Below are 16,142 nucleotides of genomic sequence, written 5' to 3'. Positions count from 1 at the left end.
AGGAGGGGTAAGGGGATAGGGGGTTCCCGGGTGGGTGGGGGATGGGGTAAGGGGACAACATATGAAATGTAAATAAAATATCCAATAAAAAAAAAAGAAGATGAAGTCATTATACCAAAAAAAAAGATGAACTTATTGGCAGTATATATATATTCTGATTTTCTCAACTTATGAAATGACTAAAAACATAAGGATGCATAATTGCCATAGATAAAAAGCTAAAATAGAAAGCTGACACACGAAGAAGCAAAGATAGAGAGGTGAATACTGTTGTTAATTTTGGTGCGAAAACCATGGCTAAGGATAATATGAGAACAAATGGTACAGAAAAAGTACCATGTTCATACTGAAAATGGCATAATCAGGATTGAAAAGATGCTGAGATATCAGGATGCCTGCATGATAGAGAGGACAGGTCAAAGGTTAACATCCCAGCAGGTGAGATTTTTAAACTCAACAGTAAAATTTGTGTTTCTTATTTAAGGCATAGGAAAGGAATAGGAACAGCCACCTTCTATGAATAAAGCAATAGGCTCGATCGATGACTCAGCAATGCAGTATGTACTGCTCTTGCAGAGGGCCGAATTGGACTCTCAGCACCCACATCAGGCAGTTGACAACCACTTGTCACTTTAGCTCTAGCAGGACAACATATCTCTGCTCTCTGTAGCAAAAGAACTTCCACGCACTTACCTGACTGCTTCACGTACATAGACAAAAATAAAAATTTAAAAATTCCATTTGAAAAGAGTAAAAACAAGGAATGATGAAAATGTATTTAAATTTTGAAAAAGATGAAAAGATCGAGAATTGTGAAATAGTATTCCTATTTTATTTGTCAATTAGTGACTAAAAATATGGTTAGGTGAGTTTAATATGAGAAAGCCAGACAGAAGTGATTTTCCTGATGTTTTCAGAAATCAATGAAACATTCCCAATGGACAGTTTGTATATTGCGATAAGTCAAAGTATATTACATGAAAAAACTCTATTTTTCGTAAAAAAAATTAATAACAAACTGGCAAAAGAGGGAAAGAGGGAGAGAGAGAGAGAGAGACAGAGAGAGACAGAGAGAGAGAGAGAGAGAGAGAGAGAGAGAGAGAGAGAGAATTTGATCTATTCAAGTTGTTCTAAGAATTCATCCTAAAAGAGTTAATCACATAAATGGTAAAGTTGTGCAAAAGCAATGAATTTAAAAACAATAGCCAAATGTTGTCCTTTAGTGAACAGGATCATAGTTACAGGGCATTGCCAACAGGGTTCTGGTACAGACCAATGTATATCACTTACTGAGTGGAAAAGAGGTGAATTGTTTAAGTTGATTTTTATTTAAAAATCAGAAGAAAAATAAACAGCTAGAAGAGACTATAAAACAACAGTATTTATGAGAATGCACTGTCATGTTATTTATGTTCTATTTAATCCAATTTCTACTGTCTGTATTTTCTAACTTTCCTACAAGGTATGTGTATTAATTGTGCAACAACAGAAGATCATAAAATTCTTTGCAAATATATTTAACTACAATTATTATGACTATGATTGAAACGGAAATGAAACCATTTTTCGTTTTTCTTTTCATGCATTTTCTGATTCCTAGACTGATGAACAAATCTGCACATCGTGTCCTCTCTAAGAATGGTTCTTCTTTAACTATGGAGTAAACAAAGATAGAACTGCAATAACTGCAAAATATTATGGTGTTCTATGTCATTTCTAGCATATTATATGCACTGAGCAATAACTTCCAAATATTTACACTTTATTTCATTAGTGACAGGGTATATGGCCTTGGATAGATCAACGTTTTTTGTCAATTCATGTTTTTGCCTCATTTGAAATTGTGACTAAAGATGCATCCTTAGGAGCTCTTTAAAAAAATGAATGAAATTGGTTCAAAAAGCTGGCTCGACGAGAGGGATCATTTCCTGTCTTTTCCAACCTTGTACTTTTATTATCCATTATGCATTCCTTGTGTGTTTAGAGATGTTATAAGTCTGCTGTTTTCAAAGTAAATGCATCTCAAAAACCTCAAACAACTCCATTCTGCTATTACTGGCTGAGGATGGACTTACATGTTGAAGAGCCGTCAGGTATTCTACTTTCTTGATACCTGCTGATCCAGCTTTGAAGCTGAAACTTTAGGATGGAATAAGACGAAATGAAATAAGAGGCTGATCTCTATTAAGACGCGTCCCCTCTTAGATGTCTTTAGATGTCTAAAGATGCTTAGGACAACATTTAGCAAACACAATGGTGACACTACATGGCATAATAGAAGTAAACACTCAAGGAGAAAGGAACTTGATACTTTTACTCAGCATGCTCTAAACCATTATCTTGTGTTTTCTCTGGAAAATAGTCTCTGCCGAGAAATTCTAGGCTATTAATAGGCTATGGAATGTGATTATTCCTTTTGGATTACTTCAATGTGTAATTACTTTTAGAAGGCAGCAGAAAGAAACTCTATTAAATGATAATTATAGGACTGTATTTGCTTTGAGGTTTTGTAATAGCACTAAACATGGGAGTTTTCATTAACTGCTTGCCATAGTTAATAAAGTAATTTTTCTTAAAAAGTAGCAATTCTCTGCAAAAGTATAGCTTGATGGTAGGATTAGTCTCCTAAAAGAGAGGGTAGGAGAGAAGGATGGCATGGGTGGCTGGCTCAGTGGTGGTAATATAATCTCTATGAAATTATAGACGGCATCTATGAAGTACCGAGGTAAAAGAAAATACTCATAAACCTCCAGAGAACAATATGCACAGAACAGTGTTCACAGAGGTTAATGAAGACAAAATATGATTTCACATTACAAAAAATAAATAAATAAATAGAACTGAGCAGGTGACAAGGATAACTCCGCTGGCACACTGAATAAAGCCGAGAACAGCCTGCTGCTTTCAGGAGGCATACTGTAAATACAGATCTTCCTGAGATTACAGCAAGGCATTAGAATTCCAATGTAATTTGAGGATTATGAAACAACACAGAGATAAAAATATGAGCACAAATATTAGAGAAAGGAGACCATAAAAGCAGCCTGGACATAACAGGCCTGTGAGATTCCCCCCAGAGTTTCCTGGACAACTGATCATCAGGTTGCCTCACTGCTGACAAAAGTAAGTCAGAACTGATGTTACCACTGTAAATGCAAAAAAACGAAGCCAGCAGCTGACACAAAGTAGTATTGGAAACTAGTTTGGAAAGAAGGGAACTGCTAGCAGCAAAGATGGGGAATCTCTTGTGTTAAAATACAGACATGCAGACATCCCAGAAAGCTTTATCAAATCTCTATGTATACCCTTCTAGCCTTAAGTGAGTGCGCATTTATCCTCATCTGCACTCCAGTCCCTCTGTACTGGAAAAACACCATAACAAAAATGAGTTTTATGTTACTCTAAGGCCAATGAAACTTAAATGTCCCTACCTGAGAATTCTTGTCTACCCTAGTGTTTTTGGCAAAATCAAAATATCTCTTTCTCTCTGTTTCTATCTCTCTTTGTGTCTCTGTCTATCTCCCTCTCTTTCTCTCTGTCTCTCTTTCTTCCTCCCTTCTCCCTGCCTTGTTCCCATCTCATTTACTGTGGACTAAACCTTTGAACTTATGGCTCTTGCATACCATGGAAAGACTCTAAGAGGCAGCTACATATCAAAGCCCATTTAGTTCATTTTATTTTTGAGATAGGTTCTTACTAAGTTGTGTAAGCGTTCCTTGAACCCATTCTTTAGTTCAGCAAATCTTTGAATTTGCAATCTTTCTGCCTGGGCCTACAGAGTGCAGGATGAGGGGGTAGGGGGTTTGGACTATAGACCTGTGTCTTAGGTCTCAGGCCAATTATTTCTTAAAAGAATTTACTCCTGCACATAAAGCCAAGAGTGTCGAAAAAAATCTAGGTTAAGGACAAAAATGAAGAATGCAAAGTAATGATGCTATTTTGAAATTATGAGTCATTTCTAAAGTGAACCCAGGGTTTACTGTAAGGAACCATTAAAATACATGTGTTCAAGATGATATGCCTTGTTTTGTCTGAGAAAGCAATATATTGAGAGAGAAAAGCCCCTAGGGTATTTCCCCTAAGTGACTCATATTGATATATCTTTAACTTATGAGACCAATAATTAAAGATTCTAGTCACTTCACAAAATATTGAATATTCCAGATCACTTTGCCTCCAGACCCCAGTAACATAAAGGATATCGCTCCATTACAATATCAGCAGGAAGAAGTTAAAGCAGTAACACCAAACTTGACCACATGACTTAAAACTCAGCTCTACAATCTATTTTGATGGCCAACTTTAGGCCAATTATGTAAATGTTTTGTGCTTCATTTTCCTCACCTGTGAAATGGGAATGACATGACTGTGGTGTAGTGAAAACTGAGTGACCAGACTAGGGGAAGAATTTAAACACAGTGCTTCGATCATGATGACTGCCATTATGGTACTGAAGTATACAGTGATGGGTAGTAACTGTGATCATTACATTAGTTTACAATCTCTGGTTTAAGTCTTTTCTCAGTCACGATGAAAGCAACAGCCCTACATAATACATAGAAAACGTGCAGCTACTCAAACACCTATATCAACAAGGTCTCCCTGATTCCCACCTTGGATGATGGCATTGGTTGTGTCAATTTCATAGGCTGACATTATCACAATCTCCACTAAGAAGAAATGCTCAGAGCATAACAGACTAGTCTGCAAGTCAAAACAATTGCTTATTCTTTTTTCCTGGGCTCTGCCTCTAATTTTGTCCCAGGATTGTGTCACTTTAGGTCTATACAGTCAAACCCTCTCCTTTACCTTACTGACTGACAGAATGAGGTCAAGAACTGCATTGAATATGGTTCTGTTGTTGTTGTTGTTGTTGTTGTTGTTGTTGTTGTTTGTAATGGACAAACAGTGCTTTACTTTAACCTCTTCCAGCAATACCCATGTCAGCCCTTTTGAATCTGGAGTTCTGTTCCCAGCCACCATGCACAGCAACTATGTTTTGAAGGGAAGGCCTGTGTGTGAAAGATTATGCTGCCTTACAAAGTTGAACTAATCTCTTTTAATGCTTTACTTGATATCAATATTCATAAAGCCATGCTTCCCCCGAAGGGTTTATCAATCTTTTTTAAAAATTAGATAAATGGAGTTGTTTGCATATTGACCCTGTAAGCTTCCCCACTTGGTTTTCCTGCTGCTTCATGAATATCAAAGCTAATGTGAAAAAAAAATGAGGAAAATAAAATTAGATTCACTTATTCATATGTATCAAATGAGTCCATGTGTCAAAACGGAAGTGGCATTATTATTCCTTGTTTATTCTCCAACAGGAAGGAATTATTAGATTAGTGAAAATATTTGTGCTGTGGAATATAAAAGGCATTTGTTTTCCATCTCTGCATCTATGAATTTATAGGAACTATGGTACAAACCTCTGTTATCTCTTACTGTGAAATTTGGGTTGTGAATGATTTCAGGGGGTAGGCTGAAGATAAATCTTGGTCCATTGGCTGTGTCGTCCTGGTCATCTGCACTAACTGTAACTATTGGCTGAAAGAGAAAGATAGCTCATAAATAAAGGATGATGCTATTAGAACATTATTTATCCAGAATTTCTTAGCAGACTGATTTTTAACATTTCATAAAAGTAGGACTGACACATGAAATTTCATGGACAGGAGGAGGTAATACGACTTGAATATTAAAATAAACAAGCTCGATTTCAAATTCATTACTTATGGTCAGGACAGGAGAAGCCAGCCTTACCTGGTTCGAGAGTGGCTTGGGGTGATCGCTCTCACAGATAAAGCCTTCATAAGGGGCAGCAAACTTAGGAGCATTGTCATTGACATCCAGGACCCTGATGGCCACTGGGACTTTGGCTTCCTGATGTCTGTTGTCTGGGGAAAGTGAATTCAGACAGTTAACAAATACCAAGTAAGAAAATGTAATAGTCCATGCTGATTCTCAGAGTGAACAAGCTTCAACCACCTATATGGGCACTTCTAAGAGAGGCATTACTATGGTTGACTAGGAAATATCCAGACACATTTGAGTCTTTCAGGATTGGTTTCTAGTACATGGACTTTGGAAAGTGATTAGATCCAGGGAACTCTAGTGTAATTAAGTACCTATTGAAAGCTTTGCAATATTGTGGTATTATTGTGACAATAATGAAAAGTAGGAAATAGAGCCAAGTCAGAGAAAGGAAGTCACTGGGCTTCCTGTCTTCCAGGACATGCTTCCTGTCTACCAGTAGATGAACATTGTTGCCTTGTAGCATGTTGCCTCCCTCGATGCTTGACCTCCTTACAGTCCCTCAAGGATAGAGCAAGTTTGACCATGGGTTGAAACCCTGAATCTGTGTGCACAACTAAATCCCTGGTCTTTTGAAGTTATTCTCCTGGATACTTCTTGCAAAGCTAGGTGAATAAAAACAAAAACAAACAACAAAATACCAAAACAAAACAAAAGCAAAACAAACAACAAAACAAACAAACAAGCAACCAACAACATCAACAACAACAACAAAAAATAACACATGAATTGTTGGCCCAAAGCTATCTCAGATCAGAAGTATGTAAAATTGGGTGGAAGGATTTTAGGAATAAATGTCACTTAGAAACCAGAAAAATATTGAACCATTTTCCTACTTTGGTTGAGAATAATTCCAAAGATTGCTAATGCAACCTGGTCATGCTAGTAAGTAATTTAATATCATGATTCTCAAAGTGGACTCCCAGAAACAGCATTAAATTCACCTGGTCATTTGCAGTACATCTAAATTATTCACCTCTAGTATAGATCTATTGAATAAGAACGGTTCTTTTTTTTTAATAATTTATTTTTTTTTCAAATCGTAATTCATTCACACAGGGGTTATAAACACAGAAAGGCAGGATAAGAATGGTTCTTGATGAGTCCAAGAACCGTTGCTATAATAGGGCAGCCATGGGGTAGGTTGAGAGAGTTTGACATATGATCAGGTTCAAGAGTTACCAGTTAGTCACTATGCGAAATGCCACAAGTCTTGATTGCAAGAAGTTTAACATGATAGCCATATTTTGTAAATTGCTGGAGGCTATAAGCCATCTCTGATAGCTATCCTTGGTTTACAAGTTGACTATATCTGGAATTAACTAAAATCCAAATAACTGGGTACAGCTGTGAGAGATGTTTTTCTTAGTTAAATCATTAGAAAAGAGAAAAACACACTTTTAATCTAGATCTTTAAAATGGGAAGATGAACCTTTCATTCAGATCTTTTGTGGTGAGAAGATGTACCTTTATCCTGGATCACACCTCTGCTGGTGACCTAAATAAAGGATATGGAAGATGGAAGCAAAGCTCTTTCTCTTTGTCTGTTTGCTGTCACTGTCACTAGCAAGTTGGTTCCTTCACTGGCATTAGAACCTACTTCTTCATGATTTAGTGTATAATGGAGGCTAGTTGAGACATACAGCCTCATGGACACTGCAACTACTACATTATTAACCTCTCCATTCATACGCAGTCAGTGTTGGGTTAGCTGGACCCCACAGCCTGTAAGTCACTCTATAGAATCCATTCATATATATATATATATATATATATATATATCTTTCTATCTATATATATTATATATATGGAGAGAGAGAGAGAGAGGGAGAGAGAGAGAGAGAGATTAAGTCTGTAAATTCTGATACTCTAGAGAATCCTAACTAATGTGCCACCCCTCTGAGTGTATACGCAAGTCTTCAAAAGAAAATGAAAACGTTTCCACTTGACTAATTATCTTTCTAGATACGTAAGTAAAATTAAAATTTGAAGACCAAAAGGGGAAAAAAGCCCAGGGACTTACCATAAAACTAAATGCTACTGTTTTTAAAAATAAGTATATAATATGTAACAACAAAACTACTCCTAATGTCATGCTGCTACATGCATAGATCAGAGCCTTGCTCAGCCATCATCAGAGACAATCCCTCCTGAAGCAGATGGGAACAGATACAGAGATCCACAGCCAAGCATTATACAGAGATTGAGAGAGCCTGGTAGACTCATTCCTGAAAGGGATGTCTGAATCAAGTCCATCTATTCAGGGTTCAGGGAACCCTGCAAGAGAAGAGGAAGGAGCAGTTTAAGTGCTAGAGGAGTTGGAAGACACACATTCATACACACACACACACACACACACACACACACACACACACACACACCAAGGCCCTCTAGATCAATATGATCAAAATTCATACGGATTCACAAAGATGGAGGCAGCATGCACAAGGCCTGCACCAGCTCCTCTATATATATATAGGATGACTGACTTTAAGATTAGTGCAGTGTTTTGGGGGGATTCCTGAGTGTGTGAATGAGTTTTGGGGTGATTCCTGAGTGTGTGAATGAGTAGGTATATGATTCTTGTGGCTTCTCATGGGCTGTATTTCTGTTGGTCTATTTTGTCCAATTCAGATGTTTTAGTTTTGTTTCACATTACTACATTTATTTTATTTTATTTTTTATTATTATATTTTAGAAGCCTATTCATTTTCTAATGAGAGACAAAGTGGGAGTGGATCCCAAAGGAACTGTGAGGAGGAGATGGAGGGGAAAATGAAACCTATATTATTTATGAAAAAATCCATTTTCATTAAAAGGAAGGAAAATTCTAAAACATAACAATTGCAATCCTCAGCAATTTCATTTTATAGACAAGAGACAGAAGGATTAATATTTAGTAAAGTCAAATCAAAGCCCTTAGGAGAATACTTACGAATTTCTGCTGCAAAGACAGTGATGTTGAGCCAGGCAGTTTCTTCCCTATCTAGAGGTTTCGTAGTTTTAATAAAACCATCTTCTGGATTAATCGTGAAAAACCTGTCGAGGTCAGTATGACGATCAATTGAATACCTAAGCAGAATGCAAATGAGGCAATTAAACCAAAACACTCAGAGCAGCTTAATATTTGAATATTTTCTCTATGTTATATTTAAAGCAACTTTTTTTCAACGGATCACATGAGTTAAGTTTTGGTTTTAATCAAATTTACTTTTCAAACTTTACGCATGAATCTTTTATAGGAATCATTTTGGTATGTTGGACTTCTTTATGCAATACAATGAATGAAAACACTACTTTGCATATTTGATTGAGAAGGATAATAATGTGTTGCATATTTCTCCATATTTACTATAATCACCCACCATCTGAATATTTATGAAATTGCATTTGGCAAGTGAGTTTCCCTCACTCCCAAGCTACTCAGAAAGTCACAAATGTGTCAAACCTTTGCCAAGTTTTGGATATGAAATATTAAATAGTTTAAAGTTTATCTAAATTCATCATTAGAGACCATTTATAGCTCTAAACATCATGATTTTCCACATTTAAAGAAAAGTGTTAGTTATATTTTGCATAGTTTTTGTTTTGGTTCAGTTTTTGCTTTAGTTTATTTAGCTATAGATAATTTTATAGGTAATTTCCTTCTGAATTCCAAGATGCAGATGTAAACAAGGTTCAGCCAGTTACTTATAGGTTATCCTCTTCATACCTTACTGAGTGTGTTGTGCTTCACAATGGAGTACAAAGGTTGTATCAAGTCCTACTTGCTTGAAAGTTTGCCTTTTTAGACAAAAGACAGGAGAATTGTCAGAATAGTATGGAGTTGTATGTAAGGTCAGGTGGAAGATGGGGAAGAGACTTTGAGGTGAAGTCTAACAGCATAGCCAGACTTGGTCCATTTTAGAGTCTTATTTTTAATGGGTCTGGTAAGCTTGAATGGTCCCACCAGTTAATTTTACCACCTACCCCAAAGGGAAGAACAAAGATAAATCACACCCATACAAATAGCATGCTGAACTTCAAAAGAGGATAGTTTCCTGATATTAGATGTTTTGGCTATGTTTTCCTAAAATGTATAGAATATGTCTCTTTTAAGGCACTAGTAATGGTTAAAAATAAAAAAAAGTAGAGGAAGCAAGGATTCTGAATATCAAAGATCTTGCTCTCTCCCAAATGTATACAGGATGAGATTTACAAATGGTATATGTCCTGTTTCTGAAGAACCAATGTCCCTCTTATCTCAGATCAGTCACATTTTTTTCCAGGAAAGACAGTCACTCATCTGGCAGCATTTTAAGTATTCAAAACATGAGATCATTCATGATATACTTTGAATTATAACTCCTTAAGAGAAATAAACTTCCCTATATTCCAGGGATGAACTTCAACTTGCTCTTGCATTTTCTCAAAGCCAGGAGAAGCTCTGCAGCTAAGTCTTCAGTAGATAGCTCTATATACAACAGAAGCTGTGTTTCCTGCTGTAAGGCAGCTTTCAATTTAAGTAATATGATGACACACGGGCAATGACAAGATGCTAAGGCAACATATTACTCTACAGATACAATAATGGTATATGGATCTGGATTTTGGAAAATCTTAAATCCACTCATTTTGCATTGCACATAATCAGAATTATATAATTTTGAAAAAGTCACTTAAAATTCTGAATTTCAGCATATTTACGTGTAAACTAGAACAGCAAGGTACCTAACTTTATAACATATGCAAGAATAAGATGAGACATCTTCATGCTTCACCAACATTAAGTATTGCAACCCAAAGGAGGAGTTATTTTAGTTATTGCTCCTGCTGCTGTTATACTGGGGAGAAAATAGGAACGCTCTTGGGTATCAGAGGTAACCTCCATTCTATAGCCAATGAAAAACCATTGGAAGACCTATAAGCAACGAAGCAAATGAGTGAAATCAGAAGAACTGAACAATATTCAGGTAATGTGTAAGAAAGATGATCTGAGAAAAAGATAACAGAGGAAATTTAAGAATTTGATGTAGTTTTTAAAATAAAAGAAATATCAACTGAAATGCCAGAGGAATTGAAAACTGTGTGTTAAACAGTAACAGTAGGAGTCAGTAAAGATTTACACATCTGGGATGACTAGCAGAGTTTTGGAAACATTCTTGCCTGAGTGTGTGGAGGGAGTTATGAGAAAACACAAAATCAAGTTAATTCACCAAAAAAAAAAAAAAAATAGATGGTAACGTTCAACTAGGAATAGGTTGCAATGTTAAGAGAGCAAAGACTCAATCCTATTACAATCAGGGATGTAACTAGGGATTGGAGTGTGATGGTACTGATTCTGGTTATGGAAGTGGTGCAGAAGGTGGTTATACATTTGTACATACACAAAAAACATGTGTGGAAATGTCGATATTTGTATATATGTGTGTATTAGAGGCTGAAAGAAAACCCTGGCTACTGATATTCAAGAACTGTACACCATGTTTTTGGGACAGTATCTGCTGCTACCCTGGAGTGCTCTCCAAGTAAGCAAGGCTCATGGTCATAAATCCCAGAAGATAAGAACTATAAACTTGATCCACCACACCCAGCAGTTTGATTGTTTTATATGAGTTCTTGGTCCTGTGGAGGAATGATGCCCCAAAGAAGGGGGATGCTAAAGGAATGAGGTGGAAGTGTATGAGTGAGTAGGAGAGGATCCTCTTAGAGGCAAAGGGGAGGAGATAGGGTGGAGGCTCTCGTGGATGTGGGACAGAGAAGGGGGACAATATTTGACATGTAAATATATAAAGTAATTAAAAAAAACACAAGAAAGAAAGCCAGGTGAGCCAAAGACCTACAATAGAAACAAATACAACTGGCAAATTAATTAATTAATTAATTAATCATTAAGTAATCCTTAATAATGTTTTACTATACTCATAGATCAGTGTCCAGCCCTAGTCCAATCTTTATCATCAATGAAGCTTCCTCAGGCAGCTGATGGGTGGAGATGCAGAGACCTACAGCCAAACATCAGGCAGACACCTAAAAGTGGCAGTGGGTAATGGTAGTGTCTCTTTTACTTATTCTTGGGACACTTTTCCTTATACTGGATCACCTCATCCAACCTTGATATAAAGGTTTGTGCCTTGTTATTGCATCTTGTTATACCATGTCTGGTTGATTTCACCGGAATACCTGATATTTTCCTTTTCTTAAACGGAAGTGGAAGAGTAGTGGATCTGAAAGAAAGCTTAGGAGTGGGCAGGGGTGTAGAGAGGAGTGGACCGAGGATAGGCATTGTGTAAGAAGAATAAACAAAAAAAGACATAGTGGATATGAGTGCAGAGATATCTCTATTGTCTTTCTACAGTATTGAAACCTGAAATCACTATTGTTGATGCATGCTTGCTAAGCTCCTCAAAGCTATACGCCTATCCCTGCCTACAAATATCATTACAAAAAATAACTAAGCCTGTGAAGAAGAAACAAATAAGGATAAAAATTAACAGCTCATACTATCATAAATTCAGAATTAGAGTCTGGAGAAAAATTAATCCAGAAGCAGAGAGTATGAAGTACCAACTCAATTCAATCATAACATAACAGATAATCCTATAGGATAATAGACATAGACAGAGTTTGAAATCAAAACATCGAGGCTTAGAGAAACCCCTAGTGCTGGAAAAGTGATCAAGGACAAAACAAGGCACCAGGTAGGAGGCAAGAACAAGTGAATGTCAGGGAGACCAAGGACAGATGCTGCTTTGAGTAAGAAAATAAAATGCTAACCAATAATGTGTCAAATGCTGTAGAATCTTGGAAAAGGCATTTGCAAATTTGCATGAGGCTCAGAGTTTTGGTGAAATGACTGGAAGTGGCTCAGTCATTAAAGTACCTGTTTCATATACAAGAAGACCTAAACTCAGATCCTCATCACCAAGAAAGATCTATAATGGAGACACCCAACTACAACACCAGCATTGGGGTAACAAACACAAATAGATCTTTGGTCCTTGCTCTTCAACCAGTCTATCCAATTGGAGAGCTGTAGGTTCAATGTGAAACTCTGACTCACAAAGAAAGCAAGGAGGAGAGCATCAGAAGAGGACATTCAGTGTTGACCTCTGACCAGTAGATGTACTTGTGAAGACACGTATATGCACCATCATGAAAGAACACGTACACATAACCCCCTAATTTACTTATACACACCACACACATGCACACACACACACACACACACACACAGACACAATTTTTAAGTGTTTAAATAGTAGTATAAAGTCTTAATTTCATGTCCAATTTCACAAATATCTCTAAAGATAGAGAGAATAACCAGAACCTTAAGTGGTGAGAAGTCCACATGTAATTTGTCTGATGTCCTAAGAACAGGAACTCAAGTAGGAAGGACAGTGACTTGGCTGTATTTGGTTATTGAGAATCTTTGGATAATTATAGACTTGGAAGCTGCCTGCATGCCCAGAACAGCTAGCACTGAAAATATGGCTTAAATAAATGGATTGCAGATGTGGATCCATGGAGACAGTGAAGTTCAGGGGAAATAAGTAGTTGTTCCATGTGTGTTTATGTTGATGTTCTTTTTTAAAATCATTAGCACATCTTGATATTCTAGGTCAAACATAAATTATATTAACTCACAACTATGAATATACTGAAGTAGTTCAAAGGCACAGCAAGCCGCCTCTGTCATTATGTAAAGGGCAATAGGTTTTTGTTAACAATGGCCTATAGCTAAGGGAGCTGACTGAAGCTAAAATCAATCTGGATTAAACGCTAGTCTCCAACCCTGGTCACATGAGCTTAAACTTAAGCAAGACATATTTTCCCTCTGAGATTAGTAACCTCATCAACTGCTCCAGAAATAGTCATAGCCTCAAAGTGATCTATGAAGATTCAGAAAAAACTGCCTTAAATGTATTGTTTCAATTCTAAAAAATAATTCAAAAATGACATTTCTCATCAATAAGGATAGTACTCCAAAATGCAACACATAAATCTTCTATCCAGGCATTTAAAAACTAATTGGAATGTAGCCCAGAATGGGCTGAAATTTAATGGGTAGCCAAGGGATGACCTTGGACATCTGATTCTTCAGCTACTACCTTCAGAGTGCTAAGATTATAGGTACACACCTCTATACTCCATAAATGCTCTGATGGATCAAACCCAGGGCCTAAGGTATGCTAGGTGTAAGTTCTACCAACTGAACTACACCCTGCGTCCCCATTTTATTTAATAAAGTGTGTATATTTCATGGTCTGCTGTTACAGATTCCTTTACATTTACATCCCCTTGTTTTTGGTACTTTTTTTTCTTGTTACTGCATGAGAGATAATTGCTTTTATTCTTGTGTAAGAACTATAGATTTGTATGATTTTGATAGTCCCTCAGCAAATGTTTACATTATGCTAATTTCAAATAAAAATCATTAACATTTCATCATCTTAAGCTTATCATTTCTTCCATTGGGAACATTCAAACCATGTTCAGGATATGTGGCAAAGTACTCAGGTTATTAATGTTAGTCATGGCCACATTACTGTTTACTAGAGTTTACTCTTTCTCTTTAACTGCAATGTCAAGTCTACTGAGTCAACTCTTCTCATGTCCCCAGCACTCCTACTCTCTCAGTGTCTCCCATCACTACTCAAAACAATTTGGTCTGAGATTTCACATTCTACATATGCATGGGATCATGCACTATTTGTTTTCTTTTGCTTTGTTTAGTTGGTTGGGATTTTGCCCTGGCTTGTGTCACTGAAGGAAATGTCCCCCTGGTTCATCTTTATTCCTGAAACTGAAAATGATAGAACTCCATGGTTTTCCTTACTCCTGAACACTTCTGTGCTGTTAGGATTCAATACATTTTCTTATCCACTATCTGTGGATGGACATTTAGACTGTGTTTGTATCTTGGCTACTATAAACAGTCCTGCAATAAACATGGAGGTACAGATGTCACTTCAACTTACACATTTGATTTCTTTTAGATGGATACACACTTGTAATAGTACTAGACCATATGGTAGTGCGACTGTCAATTCCTGAGTCTCCAGTACTATTTCATATAATGGGTGTACAAATCTAAATTCTTATCAACAGTAAATGAGTAATTCTCGTTTTTCATTTCCTTGCTTGCATTTTTTTCTTTGGCTTTTGCTTTCTGGTTGAGACTGCTCATTTTCGCTGTGGTAAGGGGAAATTTAAATTTCAGTGTTCATCGACATTTGCTTGGTTGTTTTAAATATAAACTAAGTGTTTTAAGAATGTACATGTACATGCATGTAGATTTATGAGTGTGCATGTCAACATGTGTGTACCTGCATGTAGAGGCCAGAGGACAACTTTAGGTACCATTTCTTTTTTTTTTTATTGGATATTTTATTTACATTTCATATGTTGTCCCCTTACCCCATCCCCCACCCACCTGGGAACCCCCCATCCCCTTACCCCTCCTCCTTCTTCTCCGTGGATGTAACCCCCACCTACCTCCCCCACTCCCACTTCCCCACCCTCAAAATTCCCACCCCCTGAGGCATCCAGCCTTCATGAGGTCAAGGGTCTCATCTTCCACCTGTGCCCGGCAGGGCCCTCCACTCTTACATATTCAGCTGAAGCCCTGGATCCCTTCTTAAAGGCTGCCAATTTTGTTTTTGAAGGCAAAATTTCTCCCTTCCATGGAGTTCAGCAAATAAGCTAGGCTGGCTTAGCAGTGAGTTCTAGGAATTTTTCCCCCACCTCTGGCTCCTTAATGCTGGAGTTAGGAACATACTCTGCCACATTCAAGTGTGTGTGTGTGTGTGTGTGTGTGTGTGTGTGTATTTATTTGTGTATATGTTTTGTTTTGATGGCTCTTTTCTACATTGTATGTTTCTATATAGTTTCACATGTATTATATATGCCTGTTTGACAGGTAGAGTATAGAAGCCAGAGGAGAATGTTAGATATCCTGCTTTATTTCTCTCTACCTTATTCCTTTAAGGCAGCAACTCTCACTGAACCTGGAGCTAGGCTGGACACCAGCAAGTCCAGAAATCCACCTGATTTTACTCCACTCCCTGCTTGGGTTGCAGATGCACACAGCCATGCTCGACATTTTGTGTGGATTCTGGATGTTTGAATGTTGGCCCTTGTGGTGGCACAAGAACTACTCACACTCACCAAACTATCTGCCTAGCTGATGTATTTCTTTAAAAAAAAAAAAAAGTGGGTTCTCAGGAACAAATCCAGGTCCTTATGCATTTAAGACTAGGACTGCCTGAGCTATTTCCCCCAGTATGTACTACATAGTTGTTGGTTGTTTGCATATTTTTATTGTAGAAACCTTCATTAGACCTTTT

General features: G+C 37.1%; 1 protein-coding gene across 2 annotated transcripts in view; it reads right to left on the bottom strand.

Annotated features, from left to right (window-relative positions):
- Window positions 1-16,142, bottom strand: part of Cdh11 (cadherin 11) — a 151,110-nt gene that overhangs the window by 8,504 nt on the left and 126,464 nt on the right. For both annotated transcript variants that reach the window (XM_028770354.1, XM_028770355.1), the window contains exons 9-11: window positions 8,750-8,886; window positions 5,764-5,897; window positions 5,430-5,547 (exon numbers count right to left, since the gene is read on the bottom strand). In XM_028770354.1, the coding sequence (XP_028626187.1) occupies window positions 5,430-5,547; window positions 5,764-5,897; window positions 8,750-8,886 (389 nt within the window). The remainder of the gene's footprint in view (window positions 1-5,429; window positions 5,548-5,763; window positions 5,898-8,749; window positions 8,887-16,142) is intronic.

Source organism: Grammomys surdaster, unplaced genomic scaffold, assembly GCF_004785775.1.
Source record: "Grammomys surdaster isolate TR1022 unplaced genomic scaffold, NIH_TR_1.0 201, whole genome shotgun sequence".
In the NCBI taxonomy this organism is placed as follows: domain Eukaryota; kingdom Metazoa; phylum Chordata; class Mammalia; order Rodentia; family Muridae; genus Grammomys; species Grammomys surdaster.
The sequence above is the reverse complement of the archived record's forward strand: the minus strand, read 5'-3'. Positions and strand labels throughout refer to the sequence as shown.